This window comes from Lontra canadensis, unplaced genomic scaffold (assembly GCF_010015895.1).
Source record: "Lontra canadensis isolate GAN:19392208 unplaced genomic scaffold, GSC_riverotter_1.0 scaffold2, whole genome shotgun sequence".
NCBI classification, from domain to species: Eukaryota; Metazoa; Chordata; class Mammalia; order Carnivora; family Mustelidae; genus Lontra; species Lontra canadensis.
The window spans coordinates 65,217,266-65,240,456 of record NW_022630996.1 but is presented as its reverse complement, the minus strand read 5'-3'; the positions used below and the strand labels follow the sequence as shown (position 1 = coordinate 65,240,456).

At 39.7% G+C, this 23,191-nt stretch overlaps 1 protein-coding gene across 1 annotated transcript; it reads left to right on the top strand.

Annotated features, from left to right (window-relative positions):
- The first annotated feature begins 570 nt into the window (after positions 1-570).
- STEAP1 (STEAP family member 1) lies at positions 571-12,160 on the top strand. Its single transcript, XM_032875676.1, has 5 exons — positions 571-659; positions 4,437-4,525; positions 7,588-8,100; positions 8,695-8,859; positions 11,872-12,160. The coding sequence occupies exons 2-5, from the start codon at positions 4,442-4,444 to the stop codon at positions 12,127-12,129; spliced, it is 1,020 nt and encodes a 339-aa protein (XP_032731567.1). The 5' UTR covers positions 571-659; positions 4,437-4,441; the 3' UTR covers positions 12,130-12,160.
- Positions 12,161-23,191: the final 11,031 nt, after the last annotated feature.

Here is a 23,191-nt window from a genome sequence, read left to right as displayed (position 1 = left end):
TTCATGCGGTTTAGGGTACAAGATTTGTACCATTCAGGGGGCAAGTCACTCTCAGATCTTCACATTCTGATTCCTCAACCGTAAACAGCAGTCACTTCATAGAGTTACTTTTAAGTTTAAAGCGGGCTGGCGAAGCTCTAAAGCAGTCCGTCTCAAAGTGTGATCTGAGGGCGCTCCAGCATCACCGGGAACTTGCTAGAAATGCAGAATCTCAGGCCCAGACTTGAGGATCAGGGAACCGTGAGGGGGAAGGCGACCAATCCGTTAGTTTAATAAGGCCCACAGGTGATACACGTTAAAGTTTGAGAACCACCGCACCGAAGAATTGCACGAACGTTCGTTCCTCGGGAGATTAACGAAAGCGGGAGGAGCAGGCCTCAGGGGGAGACAGGCGATCCGAAAGAACACCTGGAACGGCCTGCTTGCAATGTGGGGAAACGCTCGGTTTGGCCGCTGGGACCCCCAGGGCTGCCCCTCCGAGGCAGGAGCCCTGAGGACGCCCCGCACCTGCAGGTGGCGCTGGACGAGCCCTTGACAAAGAGGCGGGGTCTGCCGCGGGGGAGCAGGCTCCGCGCTCCGGGGCTCGGACGCCGCGTGGGGCTGGCGAGTCCTCGCAGAAGCTGCGCCGCAACTTACCGTCTGGTCACGTCGAGGAGCGGGTGAGTCCCTTGAATCGTCCGGACTCGCTGCTTGCTCGGCGTGTCCCTGCGAGAGCGGGCGCGGGCTTGCAGCCTCGGGAGGGGTGTAGCGGCTTGCAAGCCTCCCCAGTCCCGGGGCGGCGGCGTTCGGAGGCGAGAGCAGCTCAATTCACCCCTTCTGCGTGGCTGCAGCAGCGCTGCCCTCCAGCCCAGCTCTCGGCGGAAGCACACTGCTCGGTTGTGGCCGGTCCGGGGGATGGGAGCCAGGGACTCCTAAGGAAGTCTTTTCGCTGGGGGCCCGGCGGATAGGATGGGTTGTTAAGTTTGCCCTTCGGTTGGATTCTGACGGCAGGTTTTCCAACTTGGGAAAAATCGCCGCGAGTTTGCATAGCATTGAGGAATGATTGGTACACAGTGCTTAAAATCGTGTGACTTGTCTTCAGGTTTCCTAGTAACAGGGAGTTTTCGTTTTAAGTTCTGGGAACATTAGTCCTGCTCTTTCAGGCTCGGGTTTGGGGTTCAAGTTCTCTCCAAATAGGCGATCAAGGAAGGCTTCGTATATGTCATGGGTTTGTAGACATAAAATTTACAAACACTTCTAAAATTTCTTTCTCTTTAAAAAAAAAAAAAACCCACGACATCCTGACAATTACTTAGATTTAACACAGATATTAAGCCATGCTTTAAAAACAAAACAAAAACAAAACAAAACCAAAAACAGCCCAGTGAAGAAAAACATCTTAACCTTTACATAGTTAAATGTGGGGAAGCGAATATACACTTTAAAGTGTAGAAGGTTTGGAAATGCTGTGCAATCCATATTGTGCTCCGGTCATTGAATTTCTTCATATTCTAAACTCTTTGACAAAAACATGAGTCAGTTGGGCTGTGTCAATATTTAGCAGGAACATCAGGTCAGCCATCCTCATACAGCAAAACGGAACAGTCACATCAGAAATATGTTTTGCTTTTTTTAAAGGGATGAGAGTTAGAGAACTTTGGGTCAAATCTGGAGTTCCTAAAATCTGAACACTGTGTTGTTTCTTTTTTCTTTCTTTCTTTCTTTTTTTTTTTTTTTCATGAAAAGATGTTACTGTGGAATTTAAATTATATATTTGGGTAATGTCTGATGGAAACCAACATATTTTATTTGACGGATATTTTATTTTCTCGCCTTCTGGCACAAATTGGACTGTGGACCACAGAGCCAACAGGCTCCCTCACTGCTCTGGGCTTTTCCTTGGCCTTGCTCTCCAGCATGGTCTCCCTACCACGCAGATGAATGGGTGGATACTTCTCCAAGGCCACTTTGCCTTTTCACCCAGATTCTGTACAAAGTGGCCCTCAATCAGCAAACACTGCCAACTTGCTTGAGGCCCCAGGACCAGGTCTACAAGAGAACCCTCACCCTTTCCATGCCACGATCTGCCTATAAAACTTTTTCTTTAGAATCCATTGCACAGTTGTTGAAATTTCTGCCTTTTCCCCTAGACTTTGAGTTTGTGAGAGCAGAGGCTCCATCCCATTTAACTTCGTATTCTCACTGCCTGATAACTGTTGTTCACAATATAGTTAATGAGTTAATATTGAATAAGTACATGTTAACATCTTTGCCATCCTACAACACAGAGTGAAACCATCTAAACATAGAGAATTATTTCTTGTTTGGTTGCAGTAAATAAAACTTCTATTCCTGGGGCACCCAGGGGGCTCAGTTGATTAAGTGTCTGCCTCTGGCTCAGGTCATGATCCCAGAGTCCTGGGATGGAGCCTCTCATCAGGCTCCCTGCTCAGCGAGGAGCCTGCTTCTCCCTCTGCCCTCTGCTCCTCCCCCTGCTGGTACATGCACCCGCTCTTTCTCTCTCTCTCTCTACCAAATAAATAAAATCTTAGGGGGAAAAAACCTTCTATTCCTATTCCTAGACACATACATACCTCCCAGATTACTGTATTTATAATGTTGGTTAAATCACTAAATGATTTGGAATTATACTTATTAAGGAAATAGAATGTATGCTCCTCCAGAACAAAGTCTCATTTCTCTTTCCTCCTCTGTGTCTGTTATAGAGTTGAGCTCCATAAATATCTGATGATTGGCATTTGCTTTACTCAGAGCTCTTTTGCATGCCAATGATACAATGATACAAAAATCAAACTCAAGCAAAAAAGGGGAATGTATATTAACTTGTGTAACTGAAAATTTCATGATCTGGTCTCAGGAACTGTAAATACTTAAAATATACCACCAGCACTCTTCTGTCTTTCCCCATCTCTTGCTTGTACTTTAGTGTGGTGGCTTGCTTTTGTTCTCTTGAAGACCTCTTCCTCCTTAGAGCCTGTAGAAGAAAGCACAGTTCAATCATACCAACTTAACAAAGAGTTAGACATCTCTTTATCTGCCACTCCTCTATATAAATATTAGAGAAAGACTCTAATTGGTTCAACTAGGGTTATGCCATCCCTAAGCCAGTCAGTGCCATCAAGGGAATAAAGAATTCTGATTAGCCAAGACTCAGTCATATGCCAAAGGAGGGACCTTTCTCCAAATGGAGGAAATGTTTTAGATCATTAAAAAGTAGGGGGGAAATATGGGCAGACCAAAACAAATATCCTCAGCATGAATGTTGCAAAATGTCAAAATACATAATATATGGCAAATGTCCTCAGAGCGCTTGAACAAAGGTAAATGATTGGCATGACAGAAAGATGGCTTCTCTTTATTTTTTGAGAAAATCAAGCCTTTAAATTTAGAGAATGTTTTAAGTATTTTAAGCCACTCCTGGAAACAACTTTCCACTTAGTAAAGTGTTACAGGTGTTCTGAAATTAAGAAACACTTGTTTCTCATAATCGAGTTGTTATATATCTAATCTGTTTTTCTCATTGAATTTCATAAAGTGCAAATTGGCGAGGTATTCCTCTAGAAATAAATTTAGAACTAATAAAAACAACAGATAGTATTGTGATATCATGTGTTCCCTTCCTTTAAAAAAAAAAAAAAATGCTACACCAAGCCTGAGGAGGATCTGTGAAGGGTGTTAAGGCAAAGATTCCTTTGTCAGGTAGTAAATTTGACAAAATTAATTTCCACAGGGTTGACCAGGAGAATAGGCCTATCAGTGACTGAACACAACTCAATAATTCCATTGGAAATGTACTAAAAATTCTTGCTTATCAACAAAAACCAGCCTGTTACTCTGATGAGAAAATGACACTTTGAATATACAACCTTTTGGTCCTTTGCGCCACTATCAGGGTTCACTTTACTGAGAGTGTCCATTCTGTTTATTGTCTGAACCTCAGAATGCATTTCCCCATAAAATCATTTAATTAGTATTTCAGATTCCAGTATCAACCCCAAAAGTCTATCAAATATAACTTCCTAAAGTATAATCTTATATCAGCTAACTCCACTCAAAAAGAAAAAAAATCTTTCCTAATTCTATTTACCTTTGAGCAGAGCTGGCTTTCCTCTAAATGGGCACCTGGAGTTAACTTATAAAAGGAAACATCTGACCCTTTGAATTCCCTAAAGACATGTTTGTCATTCATTGCACCAATAGCCGGACAAAACAAAGCTGTTATTGACACAAGGACACTGGTTTGAGATTCTGACAGATTATGTGAGGTTAAATGGTAAATCAGTCACTATTTTAATTGTATTTTGTAGGCCACTCTAGTCCTTGTGTGAGTAAATTCTTCTATTGCCCTATCAAACATTAATGTCTTAAATAGTACAGACATGAGGAAGATAATGTTATTTATTTTCTTTGGTGGCTGACGCTATCCTATTTTACAGAACTAATGGAGAGCAGACAAGACATTACAAACCAAGAAGAACTTTGGACAATGAAGCCTAGGAGAAATCCAGAAGAAGATGATTATTTGGTAATATGTTAATAATACTTCATTGAAATCTAGAAACAGAATTTCAATGCTGTCCTCTATCTCCTAGGGTTGAAACAATGATTTTTCATCCTAGTCGACAGGTATCTTCACTCTGATTCCTATCACTGATATTGCGATGGGCAAAGAAAGGTTCAGGGTGGAAGATAAGAGAAATTGTACCTTGATGACGGTCATGGACTTGGCTGAATAACCTCGAATAAGTCACTGAAAATTCCAGGTCTTGGTCTATCTATAAAATGAGAGAGTGGACCAGATCAGCTCCAAGGCCCTTCCAATTCCCTCTAATATGCTGTGGTCTAAGTTTCTTAAGAGAATCACCAGTGCTCATATACCAATGGTTTTGTAAGCATACATTTTTTCCATAGGCAATATGGCAGCTTAACAAGAGATCATCAAGTTAATTGATGATTCACCATTTAAATAAATTCAATTTTGGAATAAGAATCACTTGTCCCACTTTTATGCCACCAGCAGATTAAATGTTTCTTACTTATATAATTTGACTGAAAAAGTGGTAGAAATGTTTGGTTCCAAACTCTTTTTGCCTTTCTAAATGATATCAACTGCAGTTCTTACAGAAAGTATTTTATCTTAGTTATTTTAATAGGAAAGATAGTCTATACAATAATTTTATATAACATCACTTTTTAAAATTATTTTTGTGAGTTATTTTAATAGGAATAAGAAGATATTACAGGTACATATTCTCTAAAATAATTGTGCATAAAATAAAAACATTTTCATTTTTCAAGTTAACCATCATAATTGCTTTTTCATAATTGTTCATCATTAATCAGAAAATTGATCTCAGTTGATTGTACTTAGATTGTTTCAACATGTAAAGATGACAGAAGCTGTATCATGCTCAACTCCCTTCTAAATGGAGCAACTGGAAAAAGCAGAGGATGTAACAGTGATTTATCACTGAAAGTAAAAGTCAAAGGGCAAGAGGCGACTTTTGAACACTAAAAACTATAAAGAACTATGTGAGTTAAGGTTACTCTGCATAAAATGAGGAAATGAACAATATATCACATTAAACTTTAAAATGTTATGGTTTTACATAGAGAGCTGTAAGAAATGAGGAATAAGATAGTTGGTGAAATCACTCGGCATCAGGGAAATACAAATCAAAACCACAGTGAGATACCACCTCACACCAATCAGAATGGCTACAATTAACAAGTAAGGAAATGACAGATCCTGGTAAGGATGTGGAGAAAGAGGAACCCTCCTACACTGTTGATGGGAATGCAAGCTGGTGCAGCCGTTCTGGAAAACAGTATGGAGGTTCCTCAAAAAGTTTAAAATAGAGCTACCCTACGACCCAGCAATTGCACTACTGGGTATTTACCCTAAAGATACAAACATAGTGATCTGAAGAGACACGTGCACCCGAATGTTTATAGCAGCAATGTCCACAATAGCCAAACTATGGAAAGAACCTAGATGTCATCAACAGATGAATGGATAAAGAAGAAGTGGTATATATACAATGGAATACTATGCAGCCATCAAAAGAAATGAAATCTTGCCATTTGTGAGGACATGGATGGAACTAGAGGTTATTATGCTTAGTGAAATAAGTCAGTCGGAGAAAGACAACTATCATATGCTCTCCCTGATAGGAGGAGGTGGAGATGCAACATGGGGGGGGGGGTTGGGGGTTAGGAAAAGAATAAATGAAACAAGATGGGATCGGGAGGGAGACAAACCATAAGAGACTCTTAATGTCACAAAACAAACTGTGGCAGTGGGGAAGGGGGTAGGGAGAGAGTGGTTGGGTTATGGACATTGGGGAGGGTATGTGATATGGTGAGTGCTGTGAAGTGTGTAAATCTGGCGATTCACAGACCTGTACCCCTGGGGCTAATAATACATTATATGTTTATTAAAAATATATAAAAAATTATTTAAAAAAAAGGTAGTTGGTGAAAAAGTAAATCATTAAATCATCAGAATATGAAACATCCTAAGTTCTTATTTAGAAGCATTGTTGTTGTTTTTTTAATTTTCTGGTATATCAGTCAGCTGGGGAAATGACAAAATATTCAACGTAACCTTTTTTGAATTGTTAACTGCTCAGAAATGCAACTGGGTAAAGAAGTATAATGTTCTTAGGAAATAGATCATCTCTATGGGATTTAACTATGTATATAACCTTTGTAGCTTCTGATAGAGTGTCAATCATTACTTACACAAATGAGATATTTTAGAAATACAAAATCAAAGTACAGCATGATGGAAATTATATATTTTTATTTTTTTATTTATTTTTTTATCTTTTTTTTTAAATTTATTTTCAGCATAACAGTATTCATTGTTTTTGTACCACACCCAGTGCTCCATGCAATCCGTGCCCTCTCTAATACCCACCACCTGGTTCCCCCAACCTCCCACCCCCACACCTCTTCAAACCCTTCAGATTGTTTTTCAGAGTCCATAGTCTCTCATTGTTCACCTCCCCTTCCAATTTCCCCCAACTCCCTTCTCCTAACTCCCCATGTCCTCAATGCTATTTGTTATGATTGTAATGAGTATATTATTCCTGACCATTTGTACTTGAATTAATGAAGAATTCGCTCTTCAGTTCTTTGTGGAGAGTTGCCCAATTACCAATAAGAATATTATAAAACAAATTCAACCATTACAAATACAAGTTTTATTATTTTTGCCAAAGACTACTGGATTTTTTTTATGTTTTCAATTTTAGTTTCTCACTTACATTATTCCATTGTTCCATGACTTCAAGGTAGAAACACAATGGTCTCAGCTTTAATAGATAATCTTCTGTCTTTAGAAAAAAGCATGTATTCCTCTGTCTTAAAGAAAATCAAATAACAGAAATTAATGGAGAATCCCAACATAGCTAAATCCATATTCAATCAGTGCTACATAGACTGTGACATCTTCAGCTAACTACTATCCAAAAACATGGTTCTGAATGCCCTTTTTTACTGGTAAGCACCATGAACAGAGTAAGTAATGCGTTGAAGAGAAATCCCATTATTTGTCTAAGATGTTGATTTTCTTTGCTCTAGGATAAGGACTCAGGAGAGACCAGCACGCTGAAAAGACCTGTGTTTTCTCACATGCACCCAACAACCCACTTTGATGGATTTGATTGCCCCACTGAGCTTCAGCACAAACAAGAACTCTTTCCAATGTGGCGCTGGCCAGTTAAAATCGCTGCTGTCGTGTCATCTCTGACTTTTCTGTACACTCTTCTGAGGGAAGTAATTCACCCTTTTGTAACTTCCCACCAACAGTATTTTTATAAAATCCCAATCCTGGTCATCAACAAAGTCTTGCCAATGGTGTCCATCACCCTCCTGGCACTGGTCTATTTGCCCGGGGTCATAGCAGCCGTGGTACAGCTTCGTAATGGAACCAAATATAAGAAATTTCCACGTTGGTTGGATAGATGGATGTTAACAAGAAAACAACTGGGGCTTCTCAGTTTCTTTTTTGCTGTGCTGCATGCAATTTATAGTTTATCCTATCCAATGAGGCGATCCTACAGATACAAGTTGCTCAACTGGGCATATCAACAGGTAGGATGACCATACTGCCCACATCGCTGAACTAAAAAGTCTAGATCTTCCAACAAATTAAGGCTTTCTTATTTTAATATCAATACCCCAAACCTCTTTTGAAATTCTGTGTCGGGAAGGTAATCTGCATTTTTCAGTGTTTTAGTATAACTCTCCTTTGGAGCTTGGTTGTATATAATTTCACAAGGAAGAATTTTTTTTTAAGTTGAAAATAGTAAACTATAACTTTAACAACTTAAACACATATTTTGTTCCTGGACAGGGCTACACAGCAGCCTTCTTCTGCCTCATGAGATAACTTTTTAATGTTCATTGTTCTTATCTACCACACAAGCATGCACATTACAATCCTAACCATCAAGTAATTATGATATAAATTAGTAAACAAGATATATATATATATAATTTTCCAGGAAAGAGATTGATAGCTCCAACTCATTTCTCACAGAAGAATGCACAAACAAAGCCACAAATTTGCGGAGGCTCCTAGTTATCAGGCCCTCCATCATAGACAGAGGGGACGTAGAAGGAGATTCATCTTCTGGGAACAAATGTTGTTTGCATTCCTTCTCTCCCCTTCTCACCCTCTGGTAGGTCCAAAAAAATAAAGAAGATGCCTGGATTGAGCATGATGTGTGGAGAATGGAAATTTATGTGTCTCTGGGAATTGTGGCACTTGCAATATTGGCTCTATTAGCTGTGACCTCTGTTCCATCTGTGAGTGACTCTTTGACGTGGAGAGAATTTCACTATATTCAGGTAAATTGTATATCAAATAACTCTGATCCCTCAAAAAGGCCAATCTTTTTTTTTTTTTTTTAAAGATCCCATTCATTTATTTGACAGACAGAGATCAAAAGTAGGCAGAGAGGCAGGCAGAGAGAGAGGAGGAAGCAGGCTCCCTGCCGAGCAGAGAGCTCCCATGCGGGGCTTGATCCCAGAACCCTGAGATCACGACCTGAGTTGAAGGCAGAGGCTTAACCCACTGAGCCACCCAGGTGCCCCAAAAAGGCCAATCTTTTCTGCGCTTATAATATCATCAAATATATTGACTTTGCCCCATAAAAAATAACAAATGGTTTTCCAGTAGCAAAGATCCCACACTTGTTCCAATCAATAATGTGCTCTCCAATAATTTTTCCCTATCACTTCTAAGTAGAAGTGTTTTTCCAGACATAAATAAAAAGCATTACACAAAGAAAAATATTTCTAACATTTGGGGGCACCTGGGTGGCTCAGTAAGTTAAGCAGCTGCCTTCGACTCAGGTCATGATCCCAGGATCCTTGGGATGAAGCCCCGCATTGGGCTCCTTGCTCAGCAGAGAGCCGGCTTCTCCCTCTTCCACAATTTCTAACATTTGAATGTTGTTAGACAATTTTCTAGCCACCTAATAACAACACGGGTGATATTTTAGGAATTTAATAGTCATGGTTTATTCGTTCCCAAATAAACATATTCTTTTGCCTGCCCTCTGATTTTACTTAATGCCTTTTACATTACACAGCTGTGTACTCCCTTTAAAAAAGCAACTCTTCTTGAAATTTGGAGTTTTAACTACCAAAGTTTTTCTAATATTTAATTTTAAAGACTGCTTTTTCCAACTTGTATTTTATGTAGCCTACTGACTTGGAGTTTCTCAGTATTCTTGGGATTCAAAATTATCTCGGATTTACTGAGGTTCATCTTCTCATGGTAGATTATAGCCTAAGAACAGCAGGAGGCAGAGGACTAAATTTAATATAATCATAAGCACTGCTGAGATTTTTTAAAGTACATAGCTTTAGCTTTTACGGGTGGACATTTTTGGAAGTTCCCACACAGTCAGACATTTCTTCACTAACCCTTCTACACGTCTATACATGTCCTCCTACAGACTCTTTATCAGGACATCTGATTAAGCAGGAAAACCTGTCTCCGTCTGAATTACTACAATAGAGCTTGGAAATGGTGTCACATTTTCCAAGCACAGTACTTGCTGATTGTGTAGGTTTAGCAGGATAGCCATTAGAGTTCTCTGTTCCTCATTAAATAACTTTATTTGTACATTTGTTCTGCCTGTCACACGTATGCTGAGTACCACTTTTTTTTTAAAGATTTTATTTATTTATTTGACAGAGATCACAAGTAAGTAGAGAGGCAGGCAGAGAAGGGGGTGGGAAGCAGGCTCCCTGCCTAGCAGAGAGCCCGATGTGGAGCTCGATCCCAGGACCCTGAGATCGTGACCTGAGCTGAAGGCAGAGGCTTAACCCACTGAGCCATCCAGGCACCCCTGAGCACCACTTTTTAGATTTAATTAAGAATTCAGGCACTGCATCTTGACTACCCAGCTGTACAAGACCTAGTCCATAGTAAGTATACAGGACACATTTGGTAAGAGGAATATTCAACCAAGCACGTGGAGTTTTCAATTAATAACCTAGAAACTTTTCCTTTACTATCTGAGAACTAGTTGTTCTGTGATTTACCTTGGAGACTGATATTTGAAAATATAAACTTAACTGTTTGGTTGTATTCATTGGGGTTTAAGAGTGCTTACTGCTGAATAATTGTGAGTTGGATTCATTCTGGCAGACTAATGACCATTTCTAGTAAAGCGAATAGAAGTCAAAACTTACCTAGAAGAGCTATTGTCAGAATGCTATAAAATTACATAGGTGAACAACTATTTTTTTTTAAAGATTTTATTTATTTATTTGACAGAGAGAGATCACAAGTAGAGAGGCAGGCAGAGAGAGAGAGAAGCAGGCTCCCTGCTGAGCAGTCGATCCCAGGACCCTGAGATCATGACCTGAGCCGAAGGCAGCGGCTTAACCCAATGAGCCACCCAGGCGCCCGGTGAACAACTATTTTTGAGCAACTTTTTCTGGACAGTGCCAAGTATCCCAATACAAGTTGAAATTTTTCTTCACATCTTCCTATCTCTATGTGTTGTTTCAAGAGTGGAAATAGCTGTTGGCGTTTTCCCACCTTATCAGGATGCTTGATTTTTAAAATAGGCCAAGCTCATTCACCTTAGTATTCATGTACCAAAATCAGAGTCACTTACTTTGGTTGCTTTCATAATTGATAAAGATCACTGACATCAAATTGATTTTTGCACTAGTCGTCAACCTGCTAATATTTACTGAGCACCTAAAATGCACAAATCATTTCTTTATTCTGCAGGGGATCTGTGATGAGTGAAAGTCCCTGATTTTAGATGTCTCTTGATAGGCAGAATGAAGGCAAATGCTCAAGAGACAAAGCACCATAATTTTTTTTTTAAGATTTTATTTATTTGACAGACAGAGATCACAAGTAGGCAGAGAGGCAGGCAGAGAGAGAGGGGAAAGCAGGCTCCCTGTTGAGCAGAAAGTCTGATGCGGGGCTCCATCCCAGGACCCTGGGATCACAACCTGAGCCGAAGGCAGAGGCTTTAACCCACTGAGCCACCCAGATGCCCCTAAAGCACCATAAATTAAACATCCTAAGACAGATGAACAAAGTATGGAGAAAAGAAAGATGGTGTTACTGATTAGCTGAGGTTGAAAGGAGATTGATTGTGAATTTTCTCAACTTAAATAAACTGGGGGCAAAATACCACCCAAAGTAAGGAAGCGGAGGTGGGGAATATGTGAGGAAAATGGAAAGATGTGAGTGGACAATGTTGAGAAATATGATAGGGAAGTGATTACAGATGTATGAAGGAATTTCAACAGAACAGAAGAGGTAGGATGGAATAAATTCTTATTCAACCAATCCCAACAAGATCATTTTTTTTTCTTTTGCAGAGCAAACTAGGAACTGTTTCCCTTCTGCTGGGCACAATACATGCATTGATTTTTGCCTGGAATAAATGGGTAGATATAAAACAATTTGTGTGGTATACACCTCCAACTTTTATGATAGCAGTTTTCCTTCCGATTGTTGTCCTGTTTTGTAAAGCTATACTATTCCTACCATGCTTGAGGAAGAAGATTCTGAAGATTAGACATGGTTGGGAAGATGTCACCAAAATTAATAGAATGGACATGTCTTCCAAGTTGTAGAATCACTTGTTTACACGCATTTTTGTTCAATATTGATATATTTTACCATAGATGTTTCAGATTTGTATTCATTTAATAAAATGACCACTTGAAGGTCTTAACGTATCTTTGCAGCTGAGTCATGAGTTTGAAGTATGTGTGGTTCTCTGTAGATCTGATTCAAAGCAATAAACAAAGCAATCTTTAACACATTCCCTATGTTCAGTAGAACTAAGCATAACAAAACAATCACATCTGATTCGTCAGACTGTATAGTATTATAAATAAAAGGCCTTGTAGTCCCCATCCTTACAACTCATTAAAAGGTATAAGGAAGCATGAAAAAATACACTATCTGGTTCTACCATGCAAGTATATCCATTATTTATGATTGTTGTTAAAGATAGGTTTCCTTTTCCCATAACTGGGTGTTATTCGTGAAACACCAATTGCAAAAAAAACACAGATTGTGTCTACACAAGTAAAGCAACAGAATAACATCAGATGTATGTCCAGGCAAAATAAAACTCAAGCTATCCAAGAGAAAAAGTAAATTCACTTTTCTCTCAATGAGTTAGATACAACTCAGTTGGAAATAATACATTGGTGAAAGCATACCTTGAACCATTTCCTCAAAGAGCAAGTAGACGTCTGCTGTCAGGACTCGCTAACCCAACAGACTATATAATTCAGAGGTTTCTTATAATTCGCAAAACTGACTACAGACCATATCTTTTATATAGGTAAACCATTTATTATGATTTAAAACAATAGAGCTAATGCTAATCATACAAATAAGGGAAAACAATATATTCACTGAGTGTACATTTTTAAAAAATTTTTTATTCTGTTAAAAAAGGACAATTTTGGGGAGGCCTGGGTGGCTCAGTTGCTTAAGTGTCCAACTCTCGACTTTGGCTCAGGGTTGTGAGATCGAGCCCCTCATTGGTGTGGAACCTGCTTAAGATTCTCTCCCTCCCTCTTTCTTTCCGTACCTTCCCCCCGAGACTTTCTCTCTTAAATGAATGAGTGGATAAATGACAATTCATTATTACATAGGGGAGCTAAGGAGCCTTCTGGAGTATAAATTTGGGCTCTACACACTATTGAGATTCAGATTTACAGAGAGAGATCTATGTCTGGAGATAGTGAAGAGTTCCAAGTAGCATAATTGGAAAGAGCAGACAATGGTGCCCTGGAGAAATAATTCACCATAAGAAAAGGAATCTAGGGCTCTTAAATTGCAAAGCAGATTCTTCAGGGGGCTATAACAATGGTACTTCTTTACTAAGCATGTGATGCGTATCATGCCCTTACCAACCAGCCCTGAGATGCCACGGTCAAGTACCTGCCCTCTCAGCTGCATTGCATGACGCATAGTGGCAACATCTCCAGGACTAAGAGGGAGAGATCAAGTTCCAGCCTTCTTGGCACCAAGACATCATGGAGGCTGCAGCTTGGGAACAGGGCTCCAACCCGAAGCAGCATTTCCATGAAGCTGTCAAGGACAGCAGCTGAGTTCTGGCTTGGTTACTGGGGTCCCGTCTCTTTTAGCCACGGTAATACACAACAACAGGCTATTCTGAGATACAAAATGTATCCTTTAAGGAATTCCTAATGGTAGAAGGAAAGGAGTCTACGAGACCTTAGAAGTAAGGCATAAAAAGATATAGATTCAATTGGTACTCATAGGGTTTTGAAAACAAGACCATTCACACTTGGGTAACTTTTTTGAATTTTTTACAATGATTGGATAGTATTGTTATTAGAAGAAAACAACAAAAGTTGTCTTAAAAAGAACAAATATTATATTCTGGTATGAGCTTGGATTTCCTTTTACTCAATGGATTTTTAAAAATTATGTTAATCACCATACGCAACCTCATTAGTTTTTGATGTAATGTTCCATGGTTCCTTGTTTACCTGTAGGACCCAGTGCTCCTTGCAATGGATGTTTAGAGAGCACCTCCCTATATAAGGCCCAATGCTAGACAGATGATATATCAAGATAGAAATGAGCAGCGCCGGGGCACCTGGATGGCTCAGTCATTAAACATCCGCCTTCAGGTTCTGAATCCAGCCATCGGGCTCTCTGCTCAGCGGGAAGCCTGCTTCTCCCTCCCCACTCCCCCTGCTTGTGTTCCCTCTCCCACTGTCTCTCTCCTGTGTCAAATAAATAAATAAAATCTTTAAAAAAAGAAAGAAAGGGGCGCCTGGGTGGCTCAGTGGGTTAAGCCTCTGCCTTCAGCTTGGTCATGATCTCAGGGTCCTGGGATCGAGCCCCACATCAGGTTCTCTGCTTGGTAGGGAGCCTGCTTCCCCCCGCCCTCTCTCTCTGCCTGCCCTTCTGCCTACTTGTGATCTCTGTCAAATAAATAAATAAAATCTTTAAAAAAAAAAAAAAGAAAGAAAGAAAGACCGACCAGTCCCACCTACAGTCTCAGAGGAAAGACAAATTTTAGGTCAGCAATGGATTCTAGGCTTACTGGTATCCTTCAGGAGGAAATGACCAGCTCTGCCTAGTACGGCAAAGTCAGAAAGTTGTGAGGTTGATGCAAAAAAAAAAAAAAAGAACTATCTAAAATAAAGTAAAAGTAAGAGTCCTTCAGATAGAATGGGAAGCAAAAAGAAAGTTATTTCTCATGTCCTTTGATAAGGTGATATTTTTAATGAAACTACTAATACAATTAACATGATTGTGGAGGATACACAGGGTCTCTCACTGGAGCACAAAGAACAGCACCTAGGAGAACTGCCGGCCAGGAGCCCAGAGCCTTCCTTCCCAGGGGCTTCCTTTTTTACTTAAAATGAAGTCTGTCTAGGGTTTATTTTCTTTAAGGATTTGCTCTATAGGAATCTTACAGTCTTTCATTAAAGAAAAAAATTTAAATGATGTCTTTTTACTAATTGTAATAATGAGTTCATTTAATGTTTTAAGACCATAAAAAAGAAATGTGTGATTCTGATCTGATTTTCAGACTGTAGACCACACATCTGGGGAAGCCTATAAAGAATGATTAAGCACAGGATCTGTAAAATTAAAATATAAATTAATAACAAAAATAGGTGATTTTCATTGGTAACATGAACTCTGGAATTTTCTTCCAAGAAAATGAACAAGTTGTAGCTCCTTTCCTGAAACTGGTCTTCAAAGTACAAGTATTAGAAATGTTCCAGCTTGGATTTAATGTTAAGTTTTCCTCGGTTAATTAGGAGTTCTCTTTTTTCATGCCAATTTTTCCAGGTGTTTTCAAGAGGCCCTTGGAAGAGGTAATAAATTATTTGATCCATTTGTAGAAAATAATCCTATACTGGAAGAAATTAATGAATCACTGACTTGTGACCATGACACATGACCCAAGGCTAAAGTTCAGTCCTTTCTTCTCAGCTAATTCTACTTCTTCAGCTGGTCAGGGGGTCGTCACATTTCTCAGTAGTGAGATTCCCAGAACTATTAACGGATGCCCATTTTAACTGTGCCAAGAACAAGTTGCCAGCTCATGTAGCTGTAAAATTATTGACCTGGAAGAGACCAGTGAGATCACCTGAGCTGCTAATCCCCTGCCCAGGGGCATGACCCCCACTGAAATGAGGCTCCCTCAGCAAAATGTTAGTTATTTCTGGATAATACTAAAGAGAGAGGAGGGAAAGCAAGCACGGGTACTGGTATTGTAATGTGAAGAAGCTGTTGATCTTCCCAGAACCAATGCTCCCCTGCACCTCAGCCAGTTCAGGGAGTGGCTGGTTGGGCAAGATCTGAGAGTCAGAGAACCAGGAAGCTAAACTCAGGGATTACTGATGCCTTGGCCCATAACATGGGAAATGACTTCAGACCTTCCCTGTCTTGTAACATGAAGTTGTGACCACAAAAGACAAATAAAGGGTTTTCACAGTGTAAGAGTCAGAAGAGTAGGTTCTATTTTCATTTTTTGTAATATAACTTTTTTTTTTTTTTTTTTTTTTTTTTTTTAGAGAGAGAGAGAGCAGGAGAGGAGCAGAGGGAGAGGGAGAGAGAGAATCCCAAGCCAACTCCCTGCCCAGCCCAGAGACCCATGTGGGGCTCAATCTCATGACCCTGATATCATGACCCAAACCAAAATCAAGAGTTGGATGCTTAACACTACTGAGCCCCCAGATGCTTCTTTAATACAACATTTTTTAAAGCAAAATCCCTCACAAAAGTCCAGCCTGTAATGGGGGTCAGATTTGAAGGGGGGTAGTAGGACCAGAAACTGCTTTTTTGTTTCTTCTTCAATTAGGCTCACGAGCCTCTGTGACAAATTGGGCTCCAAGAGCACAGTTTGAAAACCACCCCCCATTTATACACATAAGGGAATTTATCTTTTTGTCAAAGAGCACTTATCTGCAAAGCACAGAAACCTACTCAAAGTCGCTCAGGTAAAAGAGGAAAATAATGATAACATAAAGGAGACGCTGATCTAACCCACAGGTAGAGGGGACGACTACCCTTCCGAGCCCTAGAGCTGGTCCCACAAGACAAGATCTAAGTGCCTCTGCTCTCTCCATCTCTGGAGACAGATATCACAATATTGTGAAGTTAAAAGCGGGTTTCTTTCCTTTTGTCTCAAATTCGGCAACGAGGCCCACAGCTAAGAACCAAAAGGGCTAAGTAGTCCTCCTTCTTATTTCAGTGGACAAGCAGCTGTGGGGTCAGATAGGGTTTGCCAAGACGTGCTTTTCAGCAGAACCAGCCCTACGACCACTCAGTAGCGCGCCGCCAATACCTCTCAGGACAGAGGGAGGGGTGAGGGTCTCCTTAGGTCTGGGAAATGTGGGTTTCTTTTTTTTTTCTTTTTTTTTAAGATTTTATTTATTTGACAGAGAGATCATAAGTAGAGAGAGAGAGAGAGAGGAGGAAGCAGGCTCCCCGCCTAGCAGAGAGCCTGATGTGGGACTCGATCCCAGGACCCTGAGATCATGACCTGAGCTGAAGGCAGAGGCCCAACCCACTGAGCCACCCAGGCAGCCCCGAATTGTGGGTTTCTAAAGAGAAACTATGCACACGTCTCACCTCACTTCACCAGAGCACAGATTAAACTCTTCACCTACTCAGCATCCTCAGCGCACATGGACTTGGCTGGAAGAGACACACAACGGTCACACTGACTAGCCCTGCTTGACGTGGATCATGACAAATGTTATGTGAACTCTCAACCCTGCTCTCAGCCTATAACCTTTGTATATTTCCATAGGAAGTCTGTTTTTCCTCTTGTTAAAACTGTATCACACCATCCTTCTGCTGCAACCAATAATAACCTCTCCTCCTACATTCCACTAGTACCTTTTATTTTGGAAATAGATGTACTCAGAGAAGACAGCTGTCTCATCTTCTAAGAAATCTGTCTGCCAACGTACACACACGTGGTGCCTTTATCCACTGCTTGTTAAAGCCTTGTCCCTGTCCCTAAGACCAACTCCTCTGTTGTGGCGTCAAATCTCATCCCTTTTTCTACTCAAAGAGCTTATACACATCTTTCCTGTGTCATCAGTTTGCCTGTCTCTGCTGTAGTATTCCCATCAGGACACAGTATTAAAAAACAAATAAATAAAGTGGTTTGAACCAACGTCCTCCTCTAGTTCTTGACCCATCCCTCAGCAAACTTAAAATTCCTCAAAAGACTTGCCTGCTTGATAGCAGGTTATCTCTTCTTTTGATTACTATTTGTATGGCATATATTTTCTCAACCTATGACTTGCACCTTTTCTGTTTTCCCATATTTTTAGGTGTGTCTTTTGAGGGCAACACATAATTGCTGTTTTTTAATCCAGTCTGGTAACCTATGGCATTCAGGCTGTATACATGTAATATATTCATTAAAACATTTGAACTTCTCCCATTTTACTGTTTGCTCCCTATTTCCATACCAGTTCTATGTTCTAAATTTCTTTATTATATTACCTTCTTTCAGACTGAGATTATTCATTAGTCCAGTTTTCCCCTCTATAGCAGTTATGCCTTTTTTTACTGCAAAATCTAACATTAATTGGCACTTTTACCTCTTCTTGTGCAATGTATGAAACTTAAACCTTTTTTTTTTTAAAGATTTTATTTATTTATTTGACAGAGAGAGAGAGATCAGAGTAGGCAGAGAGGCAGGCGGGGAGAGAGAGGAGGAAGCAGGCTCCCTGCTGAGCAGAGAGCCCGATGTGGGACTCGATCCCAGGGCCCTGAGATCATGACCTGAGCTGAAGGCAGAAGATTTAACCCACTGAGCCACCCAGGCACCCGAAACTTAAAACTTTTTATCTTCATTTAACCCTCTCTTGACATTGCTGTTGTATATTTTAATTCTATATATATTTAGGCCCACCAAGAACTATAACTATTGTTTTATACAGTAATTTAGATTTATAAGCATTTACCTTTTTTAGTTGCTCTTTATTCTTTCCCGCATCTCCTGGGTTCCATCTGATTTCATTTTCCCACCACCGGAAAAAAAAAATCTTCAGTGTTACTTCCAGTAATGCATGCCTACAGGAAGAAAAAAAATTTTTTCATAGGTTTTGGTCTGAAAATATCTTAATTACATCTTCATTATTGAAGGCTCTATTGTTAATGTTTAGAAATCTAGGTTGGGAATTTATTTTCTTTCAGAACTCTGTAGAACGTTCCATTGTTCTCATGAAAGAAGGGAAATCTCATTCTAACTGTTGCTTTATGAGGTTCCTGTGGCTACTTTATGATTTTTTCTTTTTGTCTCAGTTTTCAGTACTTGTACTAAAATTAAGCTAAGTGTGGTATTCCTTATAGTTATCTTTGTTGGGGTTGGTAGTGCTTCTTCAAACTGTGCTTTGATATTCGTCAATAGGTCTGGAAAATTCTCAGTCATCGTCTTTTCAAATATTTCTTATGTCCCATTTTCTCTCTCCTCTGCTTCTTCCTGGGCTCCAGTGACTCAGCCAATGTTTTCACTGTATCTCCGATTTCATAACCTTCTTGCATTCCTTTTTTTCTCTGTACTTTTTTCTGGTAATCACTTTTACCTATCTCCTTGCTCACTAGTTCTCTCTTCAACTCTGTCTAACTAGTTATTAAGTCCTTCCATTGAGTTTTGAGGTTTTTTAAAATTAATTAATTAGTTTGTTTGTTTGTTTGTTTGTTTAAATCATCTCTACACTCAACATGGGGCTTGAACTCACAGCCCTGAGATCAAGAGTCACATGCTCTTCTGACTGAGGCAGCAAGGCACCCCCATCCACTGAGTTTTTAATTTCTGTTACCATGTACATTCAGTTTTAGAATTTCAATTTGGTTTGTTTTCATGGCTTACAATTTTCTGTCAAATTTCCTAATCTGTCCCTAATCCCCTTGAGAGAAGTAAGAATCCTAAAGACAAATTCATGAGGCTCCTATGAGTCTGTTTTTATTTTTAGGAGTTTTTCCCCCTTGGTTTTCACTCATGTCATTTTATCTCCTCATGTGACTGGTTATTTTATTGAGTGCCAGGCACAGTATGTTAAGACATTATGGAAATAATTTGAGGCCTTAAATGATGTTATCTTATTCCAGAACAAATTTATGTTTCCTCTGGCAAGTAGTCAGAGACACAAAAAATGCAAGGTTTCCTTAATTTTATTTTAATAATTGTGTTTATTTGAAGCTGGACTTTCACTCTCTGCCAGACTTGGATTACTTCTGATTCACATTTCTTCCACAGAGTCAGTTCTTTGGGATTTCAACACAAAGCCTGGTGGAGGGTGACTACCTTGCTCTCTCCCTTGGCATACTCTGGATTACCTATTTTGTTCAAATAATCTCTTGAGGCTGTTAAAAATCCTGTTGAGTTTCTCAACCTCTCAGCTACCTATTCTCAAAAAACAAACAAACAAACAAACAAAAACAACTTTGGTGCTGAGATTGACTCATTGGGCTTCTTTCTACTTCCCAAACTCATTATTCTTCAACATTTTGTTAGCTACCCAATACCTTCAGGCAAAGAGTTTTTATAATGAGACTTGTTTTTCTACTGGTTCTCATGATTGGCACAAATAACTTAGGCAAGCATTACCAGAAGCAGAAGTTCCTAGAGAGAGTTGATTGTTTACTGTTTCTGTATCCTCTTCTTCCATTTTCTTTTATTCTGAACAGCTTTATCCCTCACTGTTGCACTGCATCCTCTCTTGTCAAGATCACCACATGACCAAGTTTCAGTCCTCATCTCATTTACTCACCCCGTAACATTTGACAAGTTTGATGTTGGTGACTCTCTTTCTTGAAACATTTTCTTTACTTGGCTTCTGAGCAACCATATTCTCTCTCCTACATGCTTTCTCTGTTAACTTGGCTGGCTCCTCTTCTTTTCCCCATCATCTCAGTTAGCAAGGATAACTCCTTGGCCCGCCTCTCTATCTACACCCACAATGTGGGCCTTCAGACTTGTGGCCTTACAATAAGACATTGAATGTATGTTGCTATGTCCCAAACTTATATTTTATTTCCAGCCTTCACCTTTTACCTGATCTCCAACTTATTACATCTAACTACCTACCTGACAACTTTATTCAAACCTCAAAAAAGCACCTCAAACATAAAATCCTAAAAGTAACATCTTAAGTTCCTCCACATCTCCACCCACTTACTCAAGATAGACGCTCAGGAGTTATCTTTAAGACTGCTCTTTACCTCACATTCCACATGCAATTTTTCAGCAAATTCTACTGACTCAACCATCACAATATGTTCTGCATCCAGCTGTGTCTCATTACCAAATCATATCAGTCCAAGCCACTATAGTCATACTTGCTATTTCCTCTTCCTGGAATTCTCTCCCTTTCCTGTAATTAGTTCTTTTATATCATTACATCTATGTTACTATGTCATCTCTTTAGAGTGACCTTCCCTGACTATCCTGCATAATGTAGTTCTCTCCCCATGCCACTCTCTCCTTTTGTTTGGCTTTATTTGTGTAGTTCTTCTCACTATCCAACATTATATCTTTTATAGAAATACTTGTGTTTGTCTGGTCATCTGGTTCTCACACTCATGAGCACAAAGATTGTGTCTTGTTCATAACAATATTCTCATGACCTAGAACAGAGTTTGGCACATAGTAGAAGCTCAATAAATACTTGCTGAATGAACCAACAAATGAATGCATGAATAAGGAACACAGTTGTATTATCAATAAATGGTTGAGATGGTGGTGCTTAGGAAATAAAAATTATTTAGATGAGTGGTTCTCAAAGTATGGTCCATAGGCCAATATTATCAGCATCACTGGGGAGCTTATTAAGACTGCAAATTTTGGAACACCCGCTCCAACCCATGGCCCATTGAGTCAGAAACTGGAGGTGAGGAGAGCAATCCCTTCCAGGGATTCTATTGAGTGATCAATGTGAGAACCACAGATTTCAGGGGTAGGCCAAGCCTGGCCCACTCCCTGTTCTTAAGAGTAAAGTTGTATTGAAACATAGTCTCTCCTGTATGTTTACATATTGTCTAGGCTGATTTTGCACAAAAACTGCAGTAATGAATAGTGGCAAAAGAGAACGTATTGCCCAAAATACCCATAATATTTACTATCTGGCCCTTTCCAGAAAAAGTTTGATGACCTCCAGTTTAAATCAGTACCTTAAATGTGTAATGATAGCCATGTAAATTCATTTATCTATATACCTATCTCCTTTTCACCTAAATGTCACTGAAATTAAAGAAAAGCTATGATTAAAGGAGGATCCATAACAGAAAACAAGAAAAGGTGGTATCAGTGAAGCAGAAAATTAGGAATTTGCAAAATATAAGCAACATTTTGGGGCGATTACGGGGAAGCAGATGAGATCAGATTAACAGAGAAACAAGTGGGAAAAACTGAAATACAAGATTCAAATAAAAGCTATTCCAAAAGGAAGCAAAAGTTCTTAAGAAAACCCTAGATGAGTTTTATGTTCAAAGCTAACCAAACCAAATCAGTCCGGGAGAAATCACTGGATGAGTCATTGAAAGACCAATCAGAGAATCTGGCCAGTGACCCTTTCATCCAAAGATCTAAACAGCTGGCTGTAGATCTCATTTATAAACAAAACTAAAAGACTCCTGGCTTCAGGAGACTTCCTGGGAAAGGCTCCTGACTTCAGTGCTGGGGCCTGACAAGCAGAGTCCAGCAAGACATCCACAATGCCAGCAGAGGACAGAAAGAAAAGGACATCTTAACTTGAGCCTTTGTATCAGGATTAATTGTCATGCACAGATCTTCAAATTGGGATTTCTGGAATCAGAGACTCCCAGAGTAGCTTCTGGCACTGAAGAAGAAGGACTATGTTCAAGATAAGGATGGGAAGTCCACTTTTACTAAGTGGACAAGATACATACCTACTTTGTAGGTTAAATTGTGTGTCTCAAAAAAGATATGTTGAGGTCCTAGACCCTACTAGTTCAGAATGTGACCTTACTTAGAAAGATCATGGCAGATCTAATTAGTTAAGATGCAATTGTAACGGACTATGGTGGGGCCTTTATTCCAATATGATTAGTGTCCTTAAAGAAGAGAAGAGAGACAGAGACGAGAAGGCCATGTGAAGACATAAAGATACATGGACACAGAGGGAAGACCATCATGTGAAGACAGAGACAGAGACTAGAGTTATGCAACTACAAGCCAAAGCACTCCTGGGGTCACCAGAAGACAGAAGACATAAAGATGGATTCTCTGTAGGGGCTTTGGAAATTGCATGGCCTTGCCAACACCTTGATTTTGGATGCTTAGTCTCCAGAACTATCGAGAAAAGAATTCCTATTTTTAAAAAACACTCAATTTGGGGTACTTTGTTAGGGGAGCCTTGGGAAACTAAATTGCCAGCCCTCTGGGCCACACATTCCACTGTGCTTCCCCTTTGTCACCAAAAATGGAACCTGCATTCACAGACAAGTAAGCAGGGTGTCTCATTAGGCCAAGGACACAGACCCTCACCAACAATAAAAACAATCATCACCAAATATTTGAGGAAAATTAATACCAGTAGAAAGGATCATCTGATTTAAATAACAGAACAAATAAAACCTACAGAAAATTAATGGAGACAACAGAATATGGCTGTAAAATAAGTATAAGTAATATTTTTGGTG

Coding starts and splice junctions, on each gene's coding strand:
- STEAP1 (XM_032875676.1), top strand. CDS start 4,442: ATGGAGAGCAGACAAGACATTACAAACCAAGAAGAACTTTGGACAATG. Junction 4,526..7,587: donor CAGAAGAAGATGATTATTTG/GTAATATGTTAA, acceptor TCTTTGCTCTAG/GATAAGGACTCAGGAGAGAC. Junction 8,860..11,871: donor GAGAATTTCACTATATTCAG/GTAAATTGTATA, acceptor TTTCTTTTGCAG/AGCAAACTAGGAACTGTTTC.